General features: G+C 48.9%; 2 protein-coding genes across 3 annotated transcripts in view; one reads left to right on the plus strand and one right to left on the minus strand.

The window, feature by feature from the left end:
- LOC144113076 (ADP-ribosylhydrolase ARH3-like) overlaps positions 1-16,218 on the minus strand; it is a 176,112-nt gene that overhangs the window by 40,618 nt on the left and 119,276 nt on the right. The gene's annotated exons all lie outside the window — the stretch shown is intronic.
- The window catches only part of LOC144115920 (uncharacterized), a 20,452-nt gene continuing 5,835 nt past the window's right edge, over positions 1,602-16,218 (plus strand). The window contains exon 1 of the mRNA XM_077650549.1: positions 1,602-2,621. Within this exon, the coding sequence (XP_077506675.1) occupies positions 1,661-2,621 (961 nt within the window). The 5' untranslated portion in view covers positions 1,602-1,660. The remainder of the gene's footprint in view (positions 2,622-16,218) is intronic.

Raw genomic sequence — 16,218 nt, forward strand, 5'->3', positions numbered from 1 at the left:
AATGAGCGGGACTGGTAAATCCCACAGCATCGCGGGCCAACCGAATGGATTCCACGGGAAGCGAAACGTATCGGGGGCGACATAGAATCAGGTGGGGAGATAAGATAATTGCCTGAGATCATATGGCCCATTGGAGACCGATGGGAGATGCCTTTGTCATGCGGTGGACGCATAGGCTAGCTAGGCTGATGATGCTGATGATGATCGCCGGAAACATGTGAAAACAAAAGAAAAAGATTACTACGTGCGCATGCTGTCTGGAAGCACTGGCGTTATGCGTTTTACTAGACCTGGTAGTACAATTTCTTGTTAAATTTTCACCAATACCAACGCGCCTAAAGGGCAATACAAAATGCTCTTATCGTTAAAAATTGGTCACCGCACGCGAAGAAATGAATACTGTGAGGCAGAAGAACGCACCAGCAAATTCACCTTTTTACTTCAGGTAGGCCGAAGCAGCAGCTACCGACTAGCCACAGCTTAGCAACACTTCGTCTTCTTCGCACGACCCGATGACCGATGATGATTACGCTGAGATGAAGATGAAGGTCACTCACAGTGCTTACAACATTCCCCCTCCCGAACGAAAGCGACCATCCTGGTCGCAAATTAAATCTTAAGGTCGGCGGTTAAAGGGTTTCAAGCGCGACACGTGCACAATCTCGGTGCCGCGACACCGACGATCGCGAACAGGCGATGCAGGTGTGATGAGATAGTTTACAGGGGAAGTTTGTTCCAGAACCGTGTACGGGCCAATAAAACGGCTCAGAAACTTTTCACACAGGCCGGGGATGCGAGTAGGTGTCCAGAGTAGCACTTCGTCTCCAGGGCGGAAAGACACTGAGCGATGAGTCGCATCATACGTGCTTTTCCTGGAAGCTTGAGTGGCTTCAGTTTGAAGGCGGGCACGATCACGGCAGTGGGCGATACGAGACACGAACTGTTCGTGGGAAGGCGCGGCAGAAGGAGTAGAAGCTGTGAAGAAAGATGCTTCGAGGGAGAAGGTAGGATGGCGGGCATAAACAAGAAAAAACGGAGAGTAGGTGGTGGTTCGTTGAACGGCAGTGTTGTAGGCGAATGTTACAAAGGGGAGTAAAGAGTCCCAGTTGTTGTGCTGAGGGTGAATGTAGGTGGATAGCATATCAGAAAGAGTGCGATGAAAGCGTTCTGTGAGGCCATTGGTCTGAGGGTGGTAAGGAGATGTAGTTTTATGCACCGTGCCTGAAGCATGAAGCACTGCGGCGAGGACGGTGGAGAGGAACGACTTGCCACGATCGCTAAGGAGGAGGCGAGGGGCGCCGTGGCGAAGAAGTATGGTGTGGAGGAAGAAGTTGGCGATTTCGGAAGCGGAGCCGGAAGGAAGTGCTGCGGTTTCAGCGTATCGGGTGAGGTGGTCAACGGCAGTAACGACCCAGCGGTTGCCAGCTGGAGTCAAGGGCAGGGGTCCATACAAGTCGATTCCGACGACTTCGAAAGGTGTGGAAGGACATGGGAGAGGTTGCAAGAGACCGGCAGGAGGCGACGTAGAGCGCTTGCGTCGTTGACAAGGGATGCAAGACGCTACGTATTTTAATACTGAGGTTGAAAGGCCAGGCCAGAAGAAACCTGTGTTGTTGATGGCGAAGGACAAGGTGGTGCTGACGGTGGAGATGCTGTGCCTATGGATGAGAGTGGGGACACGGAGAGGAATGATGCTGCTGAAGATAAAGAAGGATTAGGCAAAACAGGTTCAAAGCCTGCAAGCAAGCCTGCTAAGCCAGCAGGTTCTGCTACTAAGGCTTCCGAGCCGAAATCTCCCAACAGGGGACAGCCAGCAGGTAAATCTGCTGACAAGAAAGATGGCAGTGCACGCCAGGATCAAGGGTCTAAGAAGAGCGGCACAAAAGGGAAGGGCTGGTGCACTGTTTGTGAGGTGCACTTTGACGGCAGCTTCCTTGACCATCGGCGGAATGAAGACCACAAGGTGAAACGGGATGAAAAGTACCCAAAGTGCCACCCTTGCAGCATGGGCTTTAACAACCGCATGCAGTATGAGCAACACTGTGCTGGTGACTTTCATCGCAAGAACGTGGAAGTACTTGACAATGAAGTGGATGAGACAGCTGGTCCTCTAGGCGAGGAATACCTCGAGGAAGTCAGTGCCTACTTTTGCACACTTTGCAAGTTGTTGCTGAAGGCCGAGCTGAAATCTCATCACTGTTGTACACAGGGTCACTATAGGCGACACAGAGATATCAAGCGCAAAGAAGAAGCTGCTGCGAAGGCCAAAAGTGGAAAAGAGAAACAGACTGAAGAGGAGGAGGAAGATGTCAGCCAGATGGCCTTCACTGTAACTGATGAAATATTTAGTGACGAAGAGTCAAAGGCCGCCACTGATGCAGCAGCTGACGCAGCCAAGGAGCCCAAGCAAGACAAGCCTGCTGAGGGGTCGCATGAGGTTGAGCCACAGAAAGAGGGACCCCCAGACACAGTAAAGGAAGAGCCTCCTGTTGTAGAAGAGCAGGAAGAGCTTAAAGCTGAGGTTAAGCTTGAGCCACTTGAGGATGAGCACTCTGCAGAAGATGGCGCTGCACTCGAGGGTAAACAGGGGGCTGAAAGTGATGCGGGCACAGCAGTAGCTTGTGAGGCAGAAGAACGCACCAGCAAATTCACCTTTTTACTTCAGGTAGGCCGAAGCAGCAGCTACCGACTAGCCACAGCTTAGCAACACTTCGTCTTCTTCGCACGACCCGATGACCGATGATGATTACGCTGAGATGAAGATGAAGGTCACTCACAGTGCTTACAACACGAACAAATTTGGCTGAATGTGGAAAGGCAATGCGAATGAAACAAAAATGTCTTTACGCAAGAAACATTAAATGTACACTGTCTAGGGCTTCGACCATGTGACGTCGGCAAACCCTGAAAATTGGAAGTGAAAGTCTAAAAATTGCACATCTCCTAGATTGGAACGCAGCTACTTGCCCCCCCCCCCCCCCACCCCCCCCCCACCCCCCTGTCGCCGGAATTATGCATAAACAGTGCGGTAGAGCTCGGCCACTTTGAAGCAGAAGGAGCACGAGCCCAGTGGTTTATGCAAAAGGCTCGGGCCGACACTAAATTATTCACTATACACTTGAACTACGCCAAGAAGAGAAAAGCAGGTGCAAGCTTTATTAACATTCGGAAAACAAGATATCCTCCGCATGAATATTTGCACGTCGCGAGGCAGATGAAAATTACCCTTTGTTCCTGCGCACTTATTTCGGCTGTCCTATACGGAAACTCAATAATGAAATCACGCAAAAGCTAAGAAATTCCGCAAAGATTCGGAGATACGCGAGTACAGATACAGGTGCACACATGGAGAAAAACACAAATTAAGCTTCGCTGCAAGAAGACGGTGATAGTTTGTTAGCATCACCGAGCTTCGCAGCAGTGTCAGAACTCTGCCTGCACACGCAGAAGAATACTACCGTATTTACTCGCGTATAGGTACACCTACGAATTTTTTTTTCAGAACCGCGCTCTCGAAACTTGGGGGCCGACCAATGCGCGAAACGAGGCCAGGGCGCGGCGCCAACCCGTCTGCAAACGCAAAAAAAGGGAGAGAACGCCAACGGCGTTACTGACGAAAGTCCTGCGTTCTGGGCGGCTTCGAGCCTGCTCAAAAAGGTTTGACGCCCCCTGCCTTTGTCAAGAGCTAGCCGTTCCGGTTAGCTCAGTTTATAAAGCGACTGCCCCGGTGAAGCGGTGGTCCCGGGTTCGAACCCCGGACCAAGACGAATCTTTAACTACGAAGTTTCTGTGGAAGTTGTTTAGCTTTCCTTTGTAGCCGTATGACTGCGCTTGGATATGTGCCAATCAGTAGTTACTCCCCTACTACAAAACATACTCCGTCTTGGGGGATTCCCCTAAAAACATTTGGCCGAAGATTTTCAGATAAGACCTATGCCAAGAAAAAAACAGCCCCACCGGGCCGATCGCGCGCTCTAAAGGTCTCGTCGTAAAAACGAAACTTCTCCCAGTCGTTCAGTCACACGGCAAGTCATGCCTCTTGAATGCGGGTGATCGTTCTCGGCAGCGCTGAGGCGTCGAAAAATTGCAGCAGCAGCAGCAGCAGCTGGCGAGTTCCATCTACGTCAGATACTGATAAAAGCAGCGAATAGCGCCGTTTTGCATGCGATAGCAATGCAAACCTTTACGCGAGCCCTGGAGGATTAATACCGTTAACACTTTATTGTCCAGTGTCGCGAATCCGTGACACACCGTTTTCACGCCATGTACTCATTACTGCACAGAGCTTGACGTCGTGACATTACTGCACAAGTTAGACGTCGAAGTGTTTTTTTCAGGAAGCGCTTTGCGATAAAAGTGTTCAGCATCACAGTGAAGGAAGCTGTGTGAGGAAAAATGGGGCGCGAATGCGCGACTTCCAGCCAGCGTTTAACGACTCCTCGCCTCTCATTTTCAGGCAACCACTGCGGGAAAAATAGAAAGCCAAAAATTGGACCAAATATTGTCTTCTGCCTGGGCCTTCCATTTGGTTCAGCGCCTTCGAGCTGGTCCTTAACGAATCGGGTATTGAAGGGTTAACGAACGGCACGGGTGACGCTGCGCCCATTAGGTGTTTTTGTGGAACTTTACTCGAACGAAATGAAGGCGTTGACTTCTCGCGTCTTTCCTTGCGCGTTCTTCGGAACGAAGCTAATTGTGAATTGTGGGGCTTAACGTCCCGAAGCGACACATACGGGCTATGAGGGATACCGCAGCGGAGGGCTCCGGATTAATTTAGAACGCCCGGGGCTCTTAACGTGCGCTATCATCCCAAAGGGCACAAGCGTTTTTTTTTTATTTATTTCGGCTTCATCATAATACAGCCGCCGCGACAGGTATCGAACCCGTAACCTTGGGATCAGCAGCCTAACGCCAAAGCCACTCAGTCACCGCGGCGGGTATGCACACTAAACACGAATCTACCGAAATGGTGGTTTCAAAGGGACGTATAGCGTTACAATTCCCCCGCTCTAGAAATTTATTCCGTCACTGGGAAATAAAATCGGTTCAAATTGGGGATCATACGCGTAACATAACCCGATTTTATTCCCAGCTTAAAAAGGTATCTTTTCGTCATTTTCGTAAAAAAATATCCTATTGAAAGGCTTAAGCTTCACCGGATCCGGTTCAGGCAGGTGCTTTTATTTTCTAACGGAATCCGAAACGAAGAGCACTATTGTTTAAAGCTAGTAATCAGCTGTTACATAGAAATATGTCATGTAATTACGTTCGAATGACATTTGAATTTGTTTTAAACACTAAAATTCGAATTTCAATCGGAACCGAGTGCTTCGTCTTCTCCCACGTCCAACAACCGAAGCAAGCAATTAACGATAAAAATCTGTAGAAAGTCAAAGGAAATGTTATTTTCGCGTTTTATTAGCAAACTTGCAGAAGCAGGAAAAATGAGAAAGCATTAATCGCTATCTGACGGGCACCACCAAAGACTCGCCTGCCATTCGCACAAACCAGCTGCTGGAAGTTGACTGTTGCCCTCGTTGGCCACGTTTGTGACAGCTGGCAGCCAGGTTATCAGTTGAAAGTTGGCGCTTATGTGCGTGTAGTCTTCTCGTCGCGTCGCCTGCCGCGCTATTCGCATAGCATGTTTCACCAACTCGCCCAAACCTTTACGCTTCCTATCAAGCAGGCCGCTTCATTTTCTTAGCGCAAACCACCAACTCCGTGTTGCGCCGGTATCGTCGCGATTCTTAAAACCTGCCGCATTGTGTGCTCACATTTCTTAAGTTACGGCTTGACATTACTACTGTCAAGTCTTGTCTTGAGACAAATTGCCCGAGTAGTGTCTAAAACAATTAAAAATTATTTTTAATATGAAACCTGCACTTTACACCAACGGCTTAGACAAGATACAAACCTCAAATATGCTGAGCAAGTGAATTTTGCTAATACCAACTACAAGTTTGCCAAAAACCGCGTGCAGTATGGTGCCGGCGCCGCGGCTTGCTCGCCTGTATCGCTTGCGACCGACCCGGGGTGTGCAAATATGGCTGCTCGCGCTGGCGGTCTGAACTGTTGCTTGAAAGTTTTCGATTGTGCTTTGTGCTATAGCGACGTGAAGTGCGGTGTGTTTAGTGCGCATAGATTATATAATTAATCCGGCGGAGTTGCGTACGTGTGTGAAGCGTTGTACATGACGCGAGAGGGCAAGTTTTGGTACGTTCAGTAGCAACCACTCTACGCGCATTTATTGCAAAGTTCGCGACAACGCCGCTGCTTAGAATGCACTAACGAATTATTCCCCGTGCGTGGCTATCATAGCGGTCATGTGCCAAAAACGCAGCAGTTCATTAATTGTGTGTTATCGTCATGTGGTTTGTGCCTAAAAAGCGGAGCCGGAGACGTAAGATTTATGTTAAGTGTAACCTAACTTTGCGAGAGTTCACCAGCGCCACCTCCGTCCCTTGCAGCAGACGTAGCACGTCCTGTTATAACGCGAGTGCCACGTAGGAGCGTGATCGAACGGTGAGGGGGGAAACCGTGCGATATCCCTCTTACGATACCTACGGCATCGAGACTGCCAGAACCGAGGCCCTCGTTGAGCTATTTAGCAGAGAAGTGAATAGAAATGAAGGGCTCGTTATGACATCAACAGTCGCCGAAACCAAGGTACATAGAGAATTTTTTTAATTTGTAATGTTAATTAATGACAAATTATTAGTATGGATGAAAATCAATTGATAAGAAAGTAGAGATGTCTTGATGTCATAGGTAGCATAAGAGGGCTCTTTTAATTTGTAATGTTAATTAATGACAAATTATTAGTGTGATCACCTTATGGATGAAAATCAATTGATAAGAAAGTAGAAATGTCTTGATGCCATAGGTAGCATAAGAGGGCTCTCGCACAGTTTCCACCCACGCCATTGGATGACGTTCTACGTAATACTCGCGGTATTACAAGACGTGCTACATACACCGCTATAGGTGAGGGTGGCGCTGGTGAACACTCTCAAGGTTCGCTTACACGCAAAACAAAAATACCCACGAAAGCAGAAGATTGGACAGCCGTCGCCGTAGCTGAGTTGGTAGACGAGCGCCGGATTCGATATTCAGAAGTCGTGGGTTCGGATCCCGCCGGTGGCGTGGTTTTTATTTTTTTCTTCTGTTTTATCATTGTCTTTATTCGACAGTTTAAACGCCACCGGGGGGGGGGGGCGGGAATCAATTTATTCCACTTCAACAAAATAAAGTCAATTCCCATCGAGGAATGCGCTAGAGGGGAAGAGATCTTATGCCCGTCTAGGCATCTTTTTTGGCTTAGGTACAAAACGAAACGCGCGGTGATGAGTTCCGGTCACCTATATTTCGTGTTGGCGGCTCGGACTCACCGTCGGTCCACCTTCTCCGGGTCCCGAAATTAACCTATACGACTTATCAACCAATATTGCGAGTATCGGATGGCTCACCAAGTATGATCTGCCCTTTTTAAAAAAGGCTCTTTGAGTTAGAAGGGCGTTTTTCGGCATAGCATTGTCAGCGGTGTAGCGCGTCTAAATACAGTGAAAACGTCTAACTAGTAGCTTGGATAACTATTACTGAATAGTTAACTTTTTGGCTATTACTGTTAGTCTCCTTATTTACTGAGAGGTGTGTAGTCCACCCTAAGTAAAATTCATACTACTTTCTAGAATTTCGAAAATTCAATTACCCTCTGCACTGTGGTCCAACAAATTTTGTCTATTTCGATAGTTACATGCACTGGAGGGGTAGCTTTGCCTGTAATTCACAAAGAAAACGGCGCGAAATACGGGGACAAAAGAGAAACAAACACGACAGGACCAGCGCCGTTTTTCGCGCCGTTTTCTTTGTGAATCATGAACCAACTAGCCCAAACTAGAGTTCTCTTTGACTGTAAGCTCTTCGAAAGCGCATGTATTTTGGCGCGATGTAGCCAAAGTTTGTTGGGGCACAGCGCCGAGGGTAACTGCGTTTTCGAAATTCTCAAAACTGATATGAATACTACTTACCGCAGGCTACACGCCTTCCGATAAATAAGGAGTAACAAAAATAGTTAAAAAGCTTACTATTCCATATTAGGTCTGAGCTGTATTCTGATGCGCTACACCGCAGCCAATGCTATGCCGAAAAAAATGGCTGTGGTTTGGCTCTGGTTAAACCTGGAGTGACGCGATAGCTACAGCTGGCCGAGTGGAACTCCATCGCTCAGTCGAATTGCAAAATCAGTCTTTCGCCGCTGCGTTTCGCTGGGCGTTCCTTCTTCATCTTCGTCCCTGGACGTGCATTCACTCTCTCCCCCTCTCCACTCCTCCCTCATTCGCCGGCGCACCGCGCCGCAGGCAGCTGCCACGGTGGCCACGGCGCCGCCACGCTGAAGGCTTGAAATGCTAGTGCAATGTAGGTAGGGTGGCTAATGTAGGCGCGCGGCGCACACACCAGCTGCGTGCTCTGACGTCACTCCGCGCATGCGCAGAACTGACGAGGCGGGCGGCGTCTGCTCCACCGTCGGCGCAGCAGCGAGGCGCGCCCACAAGCTTCGAGCTATGACGTCATTCCGCGCGTGCGCACAGCTGGTGGAACGGTGGTGCCACTGCTCAGCGCGCAGCGACGCTGACCTCGCCAAGTGGCTGGCGTAGTGTAGCTATCGCTACAGAATGTCTGAACTAGGCAATGGTCCAGTCAAACAATCGGCGTGAGCCGGTGGCTATGCGGCGGATACGGCGGCTGCTTCGCGCCGACGCTTCCTACGCACTACCCCACGCGCGGCCCTCCTAACACGAACCTCGTCCGAGACCCAAGTTCCGGAATCTGAAAGTTTGCCCTTTACGCGTTGTCGCCGGCGCCATTTCCGCTGCTGCGAGGTCTTCGTCGCCCGCCGTTCCTATAAGTCTGGTCACGCGCAGCTGTGTCTTGTCGACGGCCAGCCTCGCGAGGACGAGCGCGACGAGCGTCTTCTTCATTCTTGCATTCGCGTTAAGCCTCGGCAACGCGCTGCAGTTTCAGGCTCCCTCTATCTTTCATTTATGTATATTATTTTTCTCTTGAGAGGACTAATAGAAGAGTAACAGAAGGGTAGCTGCTGCGCAAACGGCGGCGGTGGTTTTTCGGTTTATTTTGTTTCTCCAGCTGCACAGGGAAAGAATATTAGCTAAGGTCCCTCTCATCGAGTACTTCGCCTCCGAGCTGCAGCCACTCGAGAGGGGAGAGAAACACAGAACCGATCACATTGGCTCACGTGGCCGATAGCGAGCGGCGCGGGCGGAATCGCTGCGTTTATCTCTTCTTTCAATCTCTCTGCTGGCAACAACGTCCCTGCATTTTATCCCCCTACTTCCCTCCTTTCTCACATCAACGCCCCTCCATTCATTACCTCATATTTCTTCCCTCGCCACGCTCTGATCGGTGACCTTGGACGGGCTTCACCCACGCGACGGCTGGAGTAGGGCTCCGTATAACGGATCACGCTGTAAAACGCCTCATCCAACTCAAAAAGACTATTTTTAAAAATTGCAGAGCATCTAGGGTGAAACACCCGGTAAATACGGCAGTTATACTCTTTTTCTCCAGCGGGCAGCAGCAGCAAGAGATGTTTTGTCATCATGAACGGCTCCGTATGTCTTTGTGACGGGTGCTACCTTGACAATGGTCGTTAGAGGTACTATATATTCGATTGCAAGCTGCGCCACAAACGCATTGCACAGCTGCTCTCATGCTCACGCGAGGACTTGGATGGCTGCTCAGAAGAAGTATTCCAGTAAGTGGCTTAGCAGTTTGAAGATGTTTCGTAACTGAGAGTGATTAACTGCAACGCGAACGCCACGGGGGTAAGTCATAGGCTTCCTTCTTGTTCCTTTTTGTCTCATACCGAAAAATTCTGGAAAAAATCATTTCTGAACGAGAAAGAGTTTATGAACACAATTGTTTTATCATATACTGGAAGCTTTCATTTTATAACAATCAATATATCCGCTGATCTCACGTCGGCAGGTTCGCATTTTTTGCTATTAATGTTTTTGCTACCGTCAAAAGCGTCCTAGCGTCCTCATTGGTTTTCTATGGCAGTCTTAACTGCTCGATGCGCGTGATAAAAACGCCCCAAAAGAAACATTTCGCTACGCATCGGAAGAATGGACCATTACCTTCAATATTTCCACAAGAGTAGCTTGCTGTTTTCGAACAATCAAAATTTTTGTCCACGAATATTGGACATGCTCAGCTCATTCCCAAAGGGCGCCAGAAGAAAAAAAAAACTTCCAAGGGTTGCTCACAGTCGCGCGAAAGAAAATGGAAGCAATAACTTTAGGCCTCCCTCCCCCACCCCATCCACTCGCACGCGCACATACGGGACCTTGGATCAGGTGACCGCAGTACATTCTCATTGGGTGGAAAACAGCATTGCCGTGCTCACATTAGTCACAATGTGAACACGTAACGTTGGTATTCATTCGATCAGAAGGTGGCTGCAAGATACCCGAGTGGCGACGTCATCGAGCTTTCTTGAACGAAACACTTACTACTACGACGCCGAAGATTCCGCACATCGAGCCACTCAAAGTCGAACTCTTCGATTGCACCGCAGTATCAGTAAGCTATAGATGCATGGTGCATCGACCACGAAGCTCAGAACGTGCGAACAGATGCAGAGACAAAGTAGCAACTATGTAGGCTACTCCTGTTTTATTTTTTGGAGGCAATGTCTCAACGGCACAACTCACGCCGGGCCAGAAGAGATGCCAATTGCTCTTTCAGAGAACACGGCAGTCCAAGAGTGATACTGATACACCAGTGCATGCTTCAGTGATATCGTTGACTGACACCGTGGCCGCGCTCTCCTGGATCTATTTCGGCCACGACTTATCAATCAGTCAACGCACTGGAGAATGCTGTTTCTGCGAAACAAGCCGCGGCTATGACATGAACCGGGAAGTTTCGAGCAAAGCAAACTACTAGGCAAGCATGAAAATATGGCGTCGCAGGAGACGTAAGAAGTCGTAGGCAAATTTACGGCATTGTTGGCGTCAGGAGAAAGGATGGCTTGAACGTTGAAGTAATGGTGAAAACAACGATAGCATCGAATAAGGGGTCCTGAACTGTGCACTCGGGCTTCCTTGCTGGTTCACCTCGTATAATGGCTCAAGCCGAAACAATGCAGTTTTAAACTGGCGTTTCTCTGATAAGAACGAGAAAACAGCGACGCGCTGCTGCTGCTTGTTCCGTCAAAACTACGCCCGCCAGAGAGTTCAGTGGCTGCTTTGTTGGGACAGCAAGCCTTATCGCCCTCGGTCTCGTGATAAACGCCACCATCACAGGCCTCAAGAGAATGCTGAATGTCATAGCATGCGATCACCGCGGATATGCGACGACCTGAAGCGCAGAAACTCCCCTCGTCACCAAGACAATGCTGGTGTTAGCTGAACAGACTGAACAAGTGGGAAGATAGCGACCGACGGGCGTCATTTATTACGTATACGACTGGCCACGGGTGGCGATCGCCCCCGTCGACGCCAGCCATCAGCGCGGCCTAACTGGCCGATAAAGGCGGAACAGGGACAAAACCAATGGCGTCACCCCTTTCCTGGAGATTCCTCGAAACCACGACCTCCGACGGCACGACGATAAGCCCTGTCAGAAAAGTTGGCATATTGTTTATGGCAAGGAAACGGCGGGCAAAAACAGGACAGGAAGACTGTGTCTGTCGCTTCGTGTCTTCCTGTCCCATTTTTCGCGCCGTTTCCTGGCTATAATCATGAACCAACTGGCCCAACAAACTTACCTTTTGGCATATTGTCCTAGCTAGGTAGCGGTGGTGGCGCTGAAGGAACACTAGAGGGGAGCACAAAGCCAAGTAGACTGACAAGTTAGCGTCACGTGATAGCATATATGTAATTTTTACCGAAAACAGATCATTGATAAATAGGGGTGTGCGAATATTCCAAATTTTCGAATAGCGAATCGAATATCCCTCTGTTCCATCCAGTGAACGAATCAAATAATGCATGTCCAAAATTATTCAACACGAATCGAAGCCTTTCTCAAGTTTTCGAATAGTTTTCGAATTATTGGCACAAATTTCGAATAGGGCACGCCGCATTTCTTTTTTAGACGACTGTTTCACACGCAGGACCCACTCCGATGGCGAATAGCATGCTGCCACGACCTGTCTCTGCAAGAAAGATAGTTCAGCTCCACGAAGCGGTCCATTTGTGGGGTGCTGTTCATAATGCCCATACATATGGCCTTCAAAATAGGGCGACGAGACAGGCTTCAGCCTTGTTTACCAAAACCTACCTTCATCCCCGATATCAGAGGCTGCAACACTCGTCCCACTCATCAACTGACATTTAGCGCTACAGCTTGTTTACTGCAGTTATCAGAAGCAAAGAAATTTTCCTATGCGCGTGGCACGACGGTAACAGAATTAATGTACTGACTTCGTGCTATGGTGGGAATGGTGTAGCATGTTTGGAAATTTACAGATGTAATTCCATCACAGCGCAGCCACTAGCGCTTCGGTGTTTCGCATGAATAATAGTTTCGTGCGAACATTTGCACAAGCAGCGAATAATCACACAAATATTCGATTCGTATTCTGTTCGGTTTCTAACTAACTACACTATTCGTATTCAATTCTTCCGCAATGCTAGCCTATTCACATTCGATTCGTCTTATGTAATAATTGGTTTTTGGGGAAAGGAAATGGTGCAGTACCTGTCTCATATATCGTTGGACACCTGAACCGCGCCGTAAGGGAAGGGATAAAGGAGGGAGTGAAAGAAGAAAGGAAGAAGAGGTGCCGTAGTGGAGGGCTCCGGAATAATTTCGATCACCTGGGGATCTTTAACGTGCACTGACATCGCACAGCACACGGGCGCCTTAGCGTTTTTCCTCCATAAAAACGCAGCCGCCGCGGTCGGGTTCGAACCCGGGAACTCCGGATCAGTAGTCGAGCGCCCTAACCACTGAGCCACCGCGGCGGGGCTCGATTCGTCTTCGAAAAAGTACTATTCGCACACCCCAATGATGAGCCAGAAAACTGCGTAAAAGCGAAATACACGTGGCGACACCCCTCGTGATTCCTGCAACATGCGCCTGGTGACGTGGGTTCTTCGCCGGCCACGACTGTGCTCATCGCTTCCCCGAGCAACGTTATTTTGCCGTCAGAGGGAAAGTATGCACAGTCGAAATACGGGGAAAGCAGCGCGGCGAGTGCAAGCAAGAGTGCAATGAGTCTCATAGTTAAAACAGCGCAAACCACACGACGAACAGCGATACGAGACGCAAACACAAACGCTGGGACTTTCGCCTCGCATTGTGCGCTCTCAGCTGCACGCGTGTAACCGTAGTACGCAGCGATTTCAGAATCGCCAGCTCTCATCGGCATTACGCCAACCATAGTAAGGCGTTATCATGTTTACTTTTTTATATTTTCAGATAGTGTGCATAGCTCTGCCAAGTTCCTTCTTGCTGTCGCTCCTATCTGCAATTACCCTACCTATAATCTCCCTGTCCATTTTATTTCCACTGGCCGCATGCAGCTCGCCTGCTTAAGTTAGTAGATAGCAATTGTCGCAGTCCAGCACCATCTTTTCTTTCTGTTTTCGTTAATATTTTTTTTGTAATACACCGCTACTACTACTTCGCTTTATTATTCCCAGGTACCAAGGAACAAACATAACAAGTGTTTAGTACTGACCTGGCATCCCGCTCAGTAGATATTAAACGCCAAGATGGAGCGGAACGCAGTAAAATTTTATGACATAAATGTTGCCCCAACCTCAGGGGGGAAATCCGATAGAGCACAGGGTAAATAAGACGCCCTTCAGAAATCAAGATATTACGCAGTCTTGCCGTGAATCCACACGCAATCGGCTCCATTGGCACGAACATAATCTTTCTGAGCCAATCGGCATGATAAACACTGCATTAAGACAGAGCCAGGCACTGTTTTGTTCGATGACCCGCTGCAGACCAGGCAGTTCTACTGCCAGGCTTCGCGAGTAGCCTGGCTACGAGATTCTTTTCAGCTTTCCGACTTTTTCGCAACCTTCTGTCCGAGTGTCACGGCTGTCACTCTTTCGCCTCCTCCGTGTCGAGTGGACGTCCTATTTGGTTTGATTCGCACATCGTGAACACGAGCATTGTACGCGGTTGTAGGGGAGACCGAACAGAGTTCGTTCCATTGTCGGTGTACGGTGCATGCTTACGTTCTAAAAAACGTAGATGCATTTTCTTGCCATCACATACTTTACAGTTCACTGAATTTACAGTTCTGTGGTGGGCGTCTTTAGGGACACCAAAATGCTTGGTGGCACTGACGCTGCCTGATGCGCTCCAGTGCTTTCTTCATCTCTTCGTCGCGCCACAATGCATTCAGTGTTTTCATTTTGTACATGCGTTCAGACCATCCTATAGAGAGCGATAAAACTACCACTTAGTTGGCGGACCTTCAGCGAACAGCACGTGAGCGACGCTGTCCATGACACATTCCGTATCACGCTGCTGTGAACAACATGAGCACACTACTGGAAAATGTTGCGCGTCACCACTTCGTACGACACTTCGAAAACAAGCCTCAACTTCTTCTGCGCCTCAGACTGTGTTTTCACGCGAACTTAAGACACTCTCAAAACGCACGGATGAGCATGTTCGTTCCGCAAGAGCCTTCGCATACGCCCTTGCCAAGCGCCGCAGACTTCACCTTTTGCGACGTTTGGCTGTCTTAAGGTGGGCGTGAGTGCTGTAGACAGCCCCAACGAAAGGCAGACAAGCGCAGGACAAGAAACGCAGTTCATAAAACAAAACAAAAGCCGAAACAAACACGCACTACCCAAAGGCCGCGCTCAAGTCAGCGGAGATAGTGGCTTCTGAAATGAAGACATCAATGTTTACACACAAGTGCAACGCACAGCGTTTGAGAAATGCCTTGGCGGAGGCGCAAAAAAGCACATTATCAAGCAGACGGTCCGTATAGACGATGGGGAAGACCATGTTTTCAGAATTACACAGTGTACAAATGAAAAAGGGGAAGAGCCGACTGCACTCATCAACAGCTGCTCACAGCGAGCGACGCAGGGAATGAGAAGTAATAAGCTTGTTTGAGATGCAGTACCTTGATAAAGCTTTCAAAGCTTCAAGCGTGCAATAAAGTGGGTTCCGGTTAAATAAAACTCGCTTGAAGAGAACTACTGAATAAACAGAACTAGGGTATAGACTTTTGATGGAACCCCATAGAAGCAGCAATAAACACTTCGGTTAAACAGAAAGCCGTATTGATATTTTTCTGCAAACTTGACGCAAAGGAGATGACTTTGTAACGGTGTTTTTACCACAAGAGCTTTGGCAGGGAATAAATGACCGATGGGCAGAAAGTTGCACAGCCAACATCGATGCAGTTCAAGTCAGATCGCCACCTCCGTTTGACTATCGGAAACTGCAAGCTGTTAGACGACACATTCGCCACATGCTCTCAGTAGAATGCTAACGACACTAGGGTGTTGTAGAACAAGGTGACCCTATCGGTTAGGGGGCTAGGGAAACAGCGGGGCGCCAGTATGCAGGCCGGGACAATAACGCAGTTTGGTTTATTGTTCTGCGCCTGCGCACTGGCGCCCTGCTATTCCCCTATCCCGCTAATCGACAGTGCCATCCTATTAAAAAACTCGCAATTTGAGACTTTTAGAATAAAGGCACACTGTCGCTTAGGGGATAGCGGGGCGCTAGTGCACAGGCGCAGAACAATAAACCAAACTGCGTTATAGTCCCGGCCTGCACACTGTCGCCCCCCCCCCCCCCCTCTTTAACCGATAGGGTCACCGATTCTAAAACTCCCTATTATTCCTGAGGTTCGTGGCGGAAATAGGGAATCTAGTGAAAATCCCACTGATGTTAGTGGCCCCGCACGCGCTGCCACCCCTTGCGGCAACCCCTTGCGCATGCGCACATATCTAGAAGAAGAAACACCGCAGAAAATTAAGCAGTACGCAGTCTCGTTCTTTTCTGCACCCCAGTAATAAGACTCGGCGTGTTTGGAAGAATGCGACAGGTCATGATTTTTCAAGTCGTTCGCTTAAACGAAAGTTCAGTTAAACGGAACGCTTTTTTCTTGCCCGTTCGAGTTCTGTTCAAGCTAGCGGAGTATGATGTACTTATCTCAACGGTCATTTTTCGCATCACATGACTAAAACAAGTTATTCAGCAGCG

This window comes from Amblyomma americanum, chromosome 1, assembly GCF_052857255.1.
Source record: "Amblyomma americanum isolate KBUSLIRL-KWMA chromosome 1, ASM5285725v1, whole genome shotgun sequence".
NCBI classification, from domain to species: domain Eukaryota; kingdom Metazoa; phylum Arthropoda; class Arachnida; order Ixodida; family Ixodidae; genus Amblyomma; species Amblyomma americanum.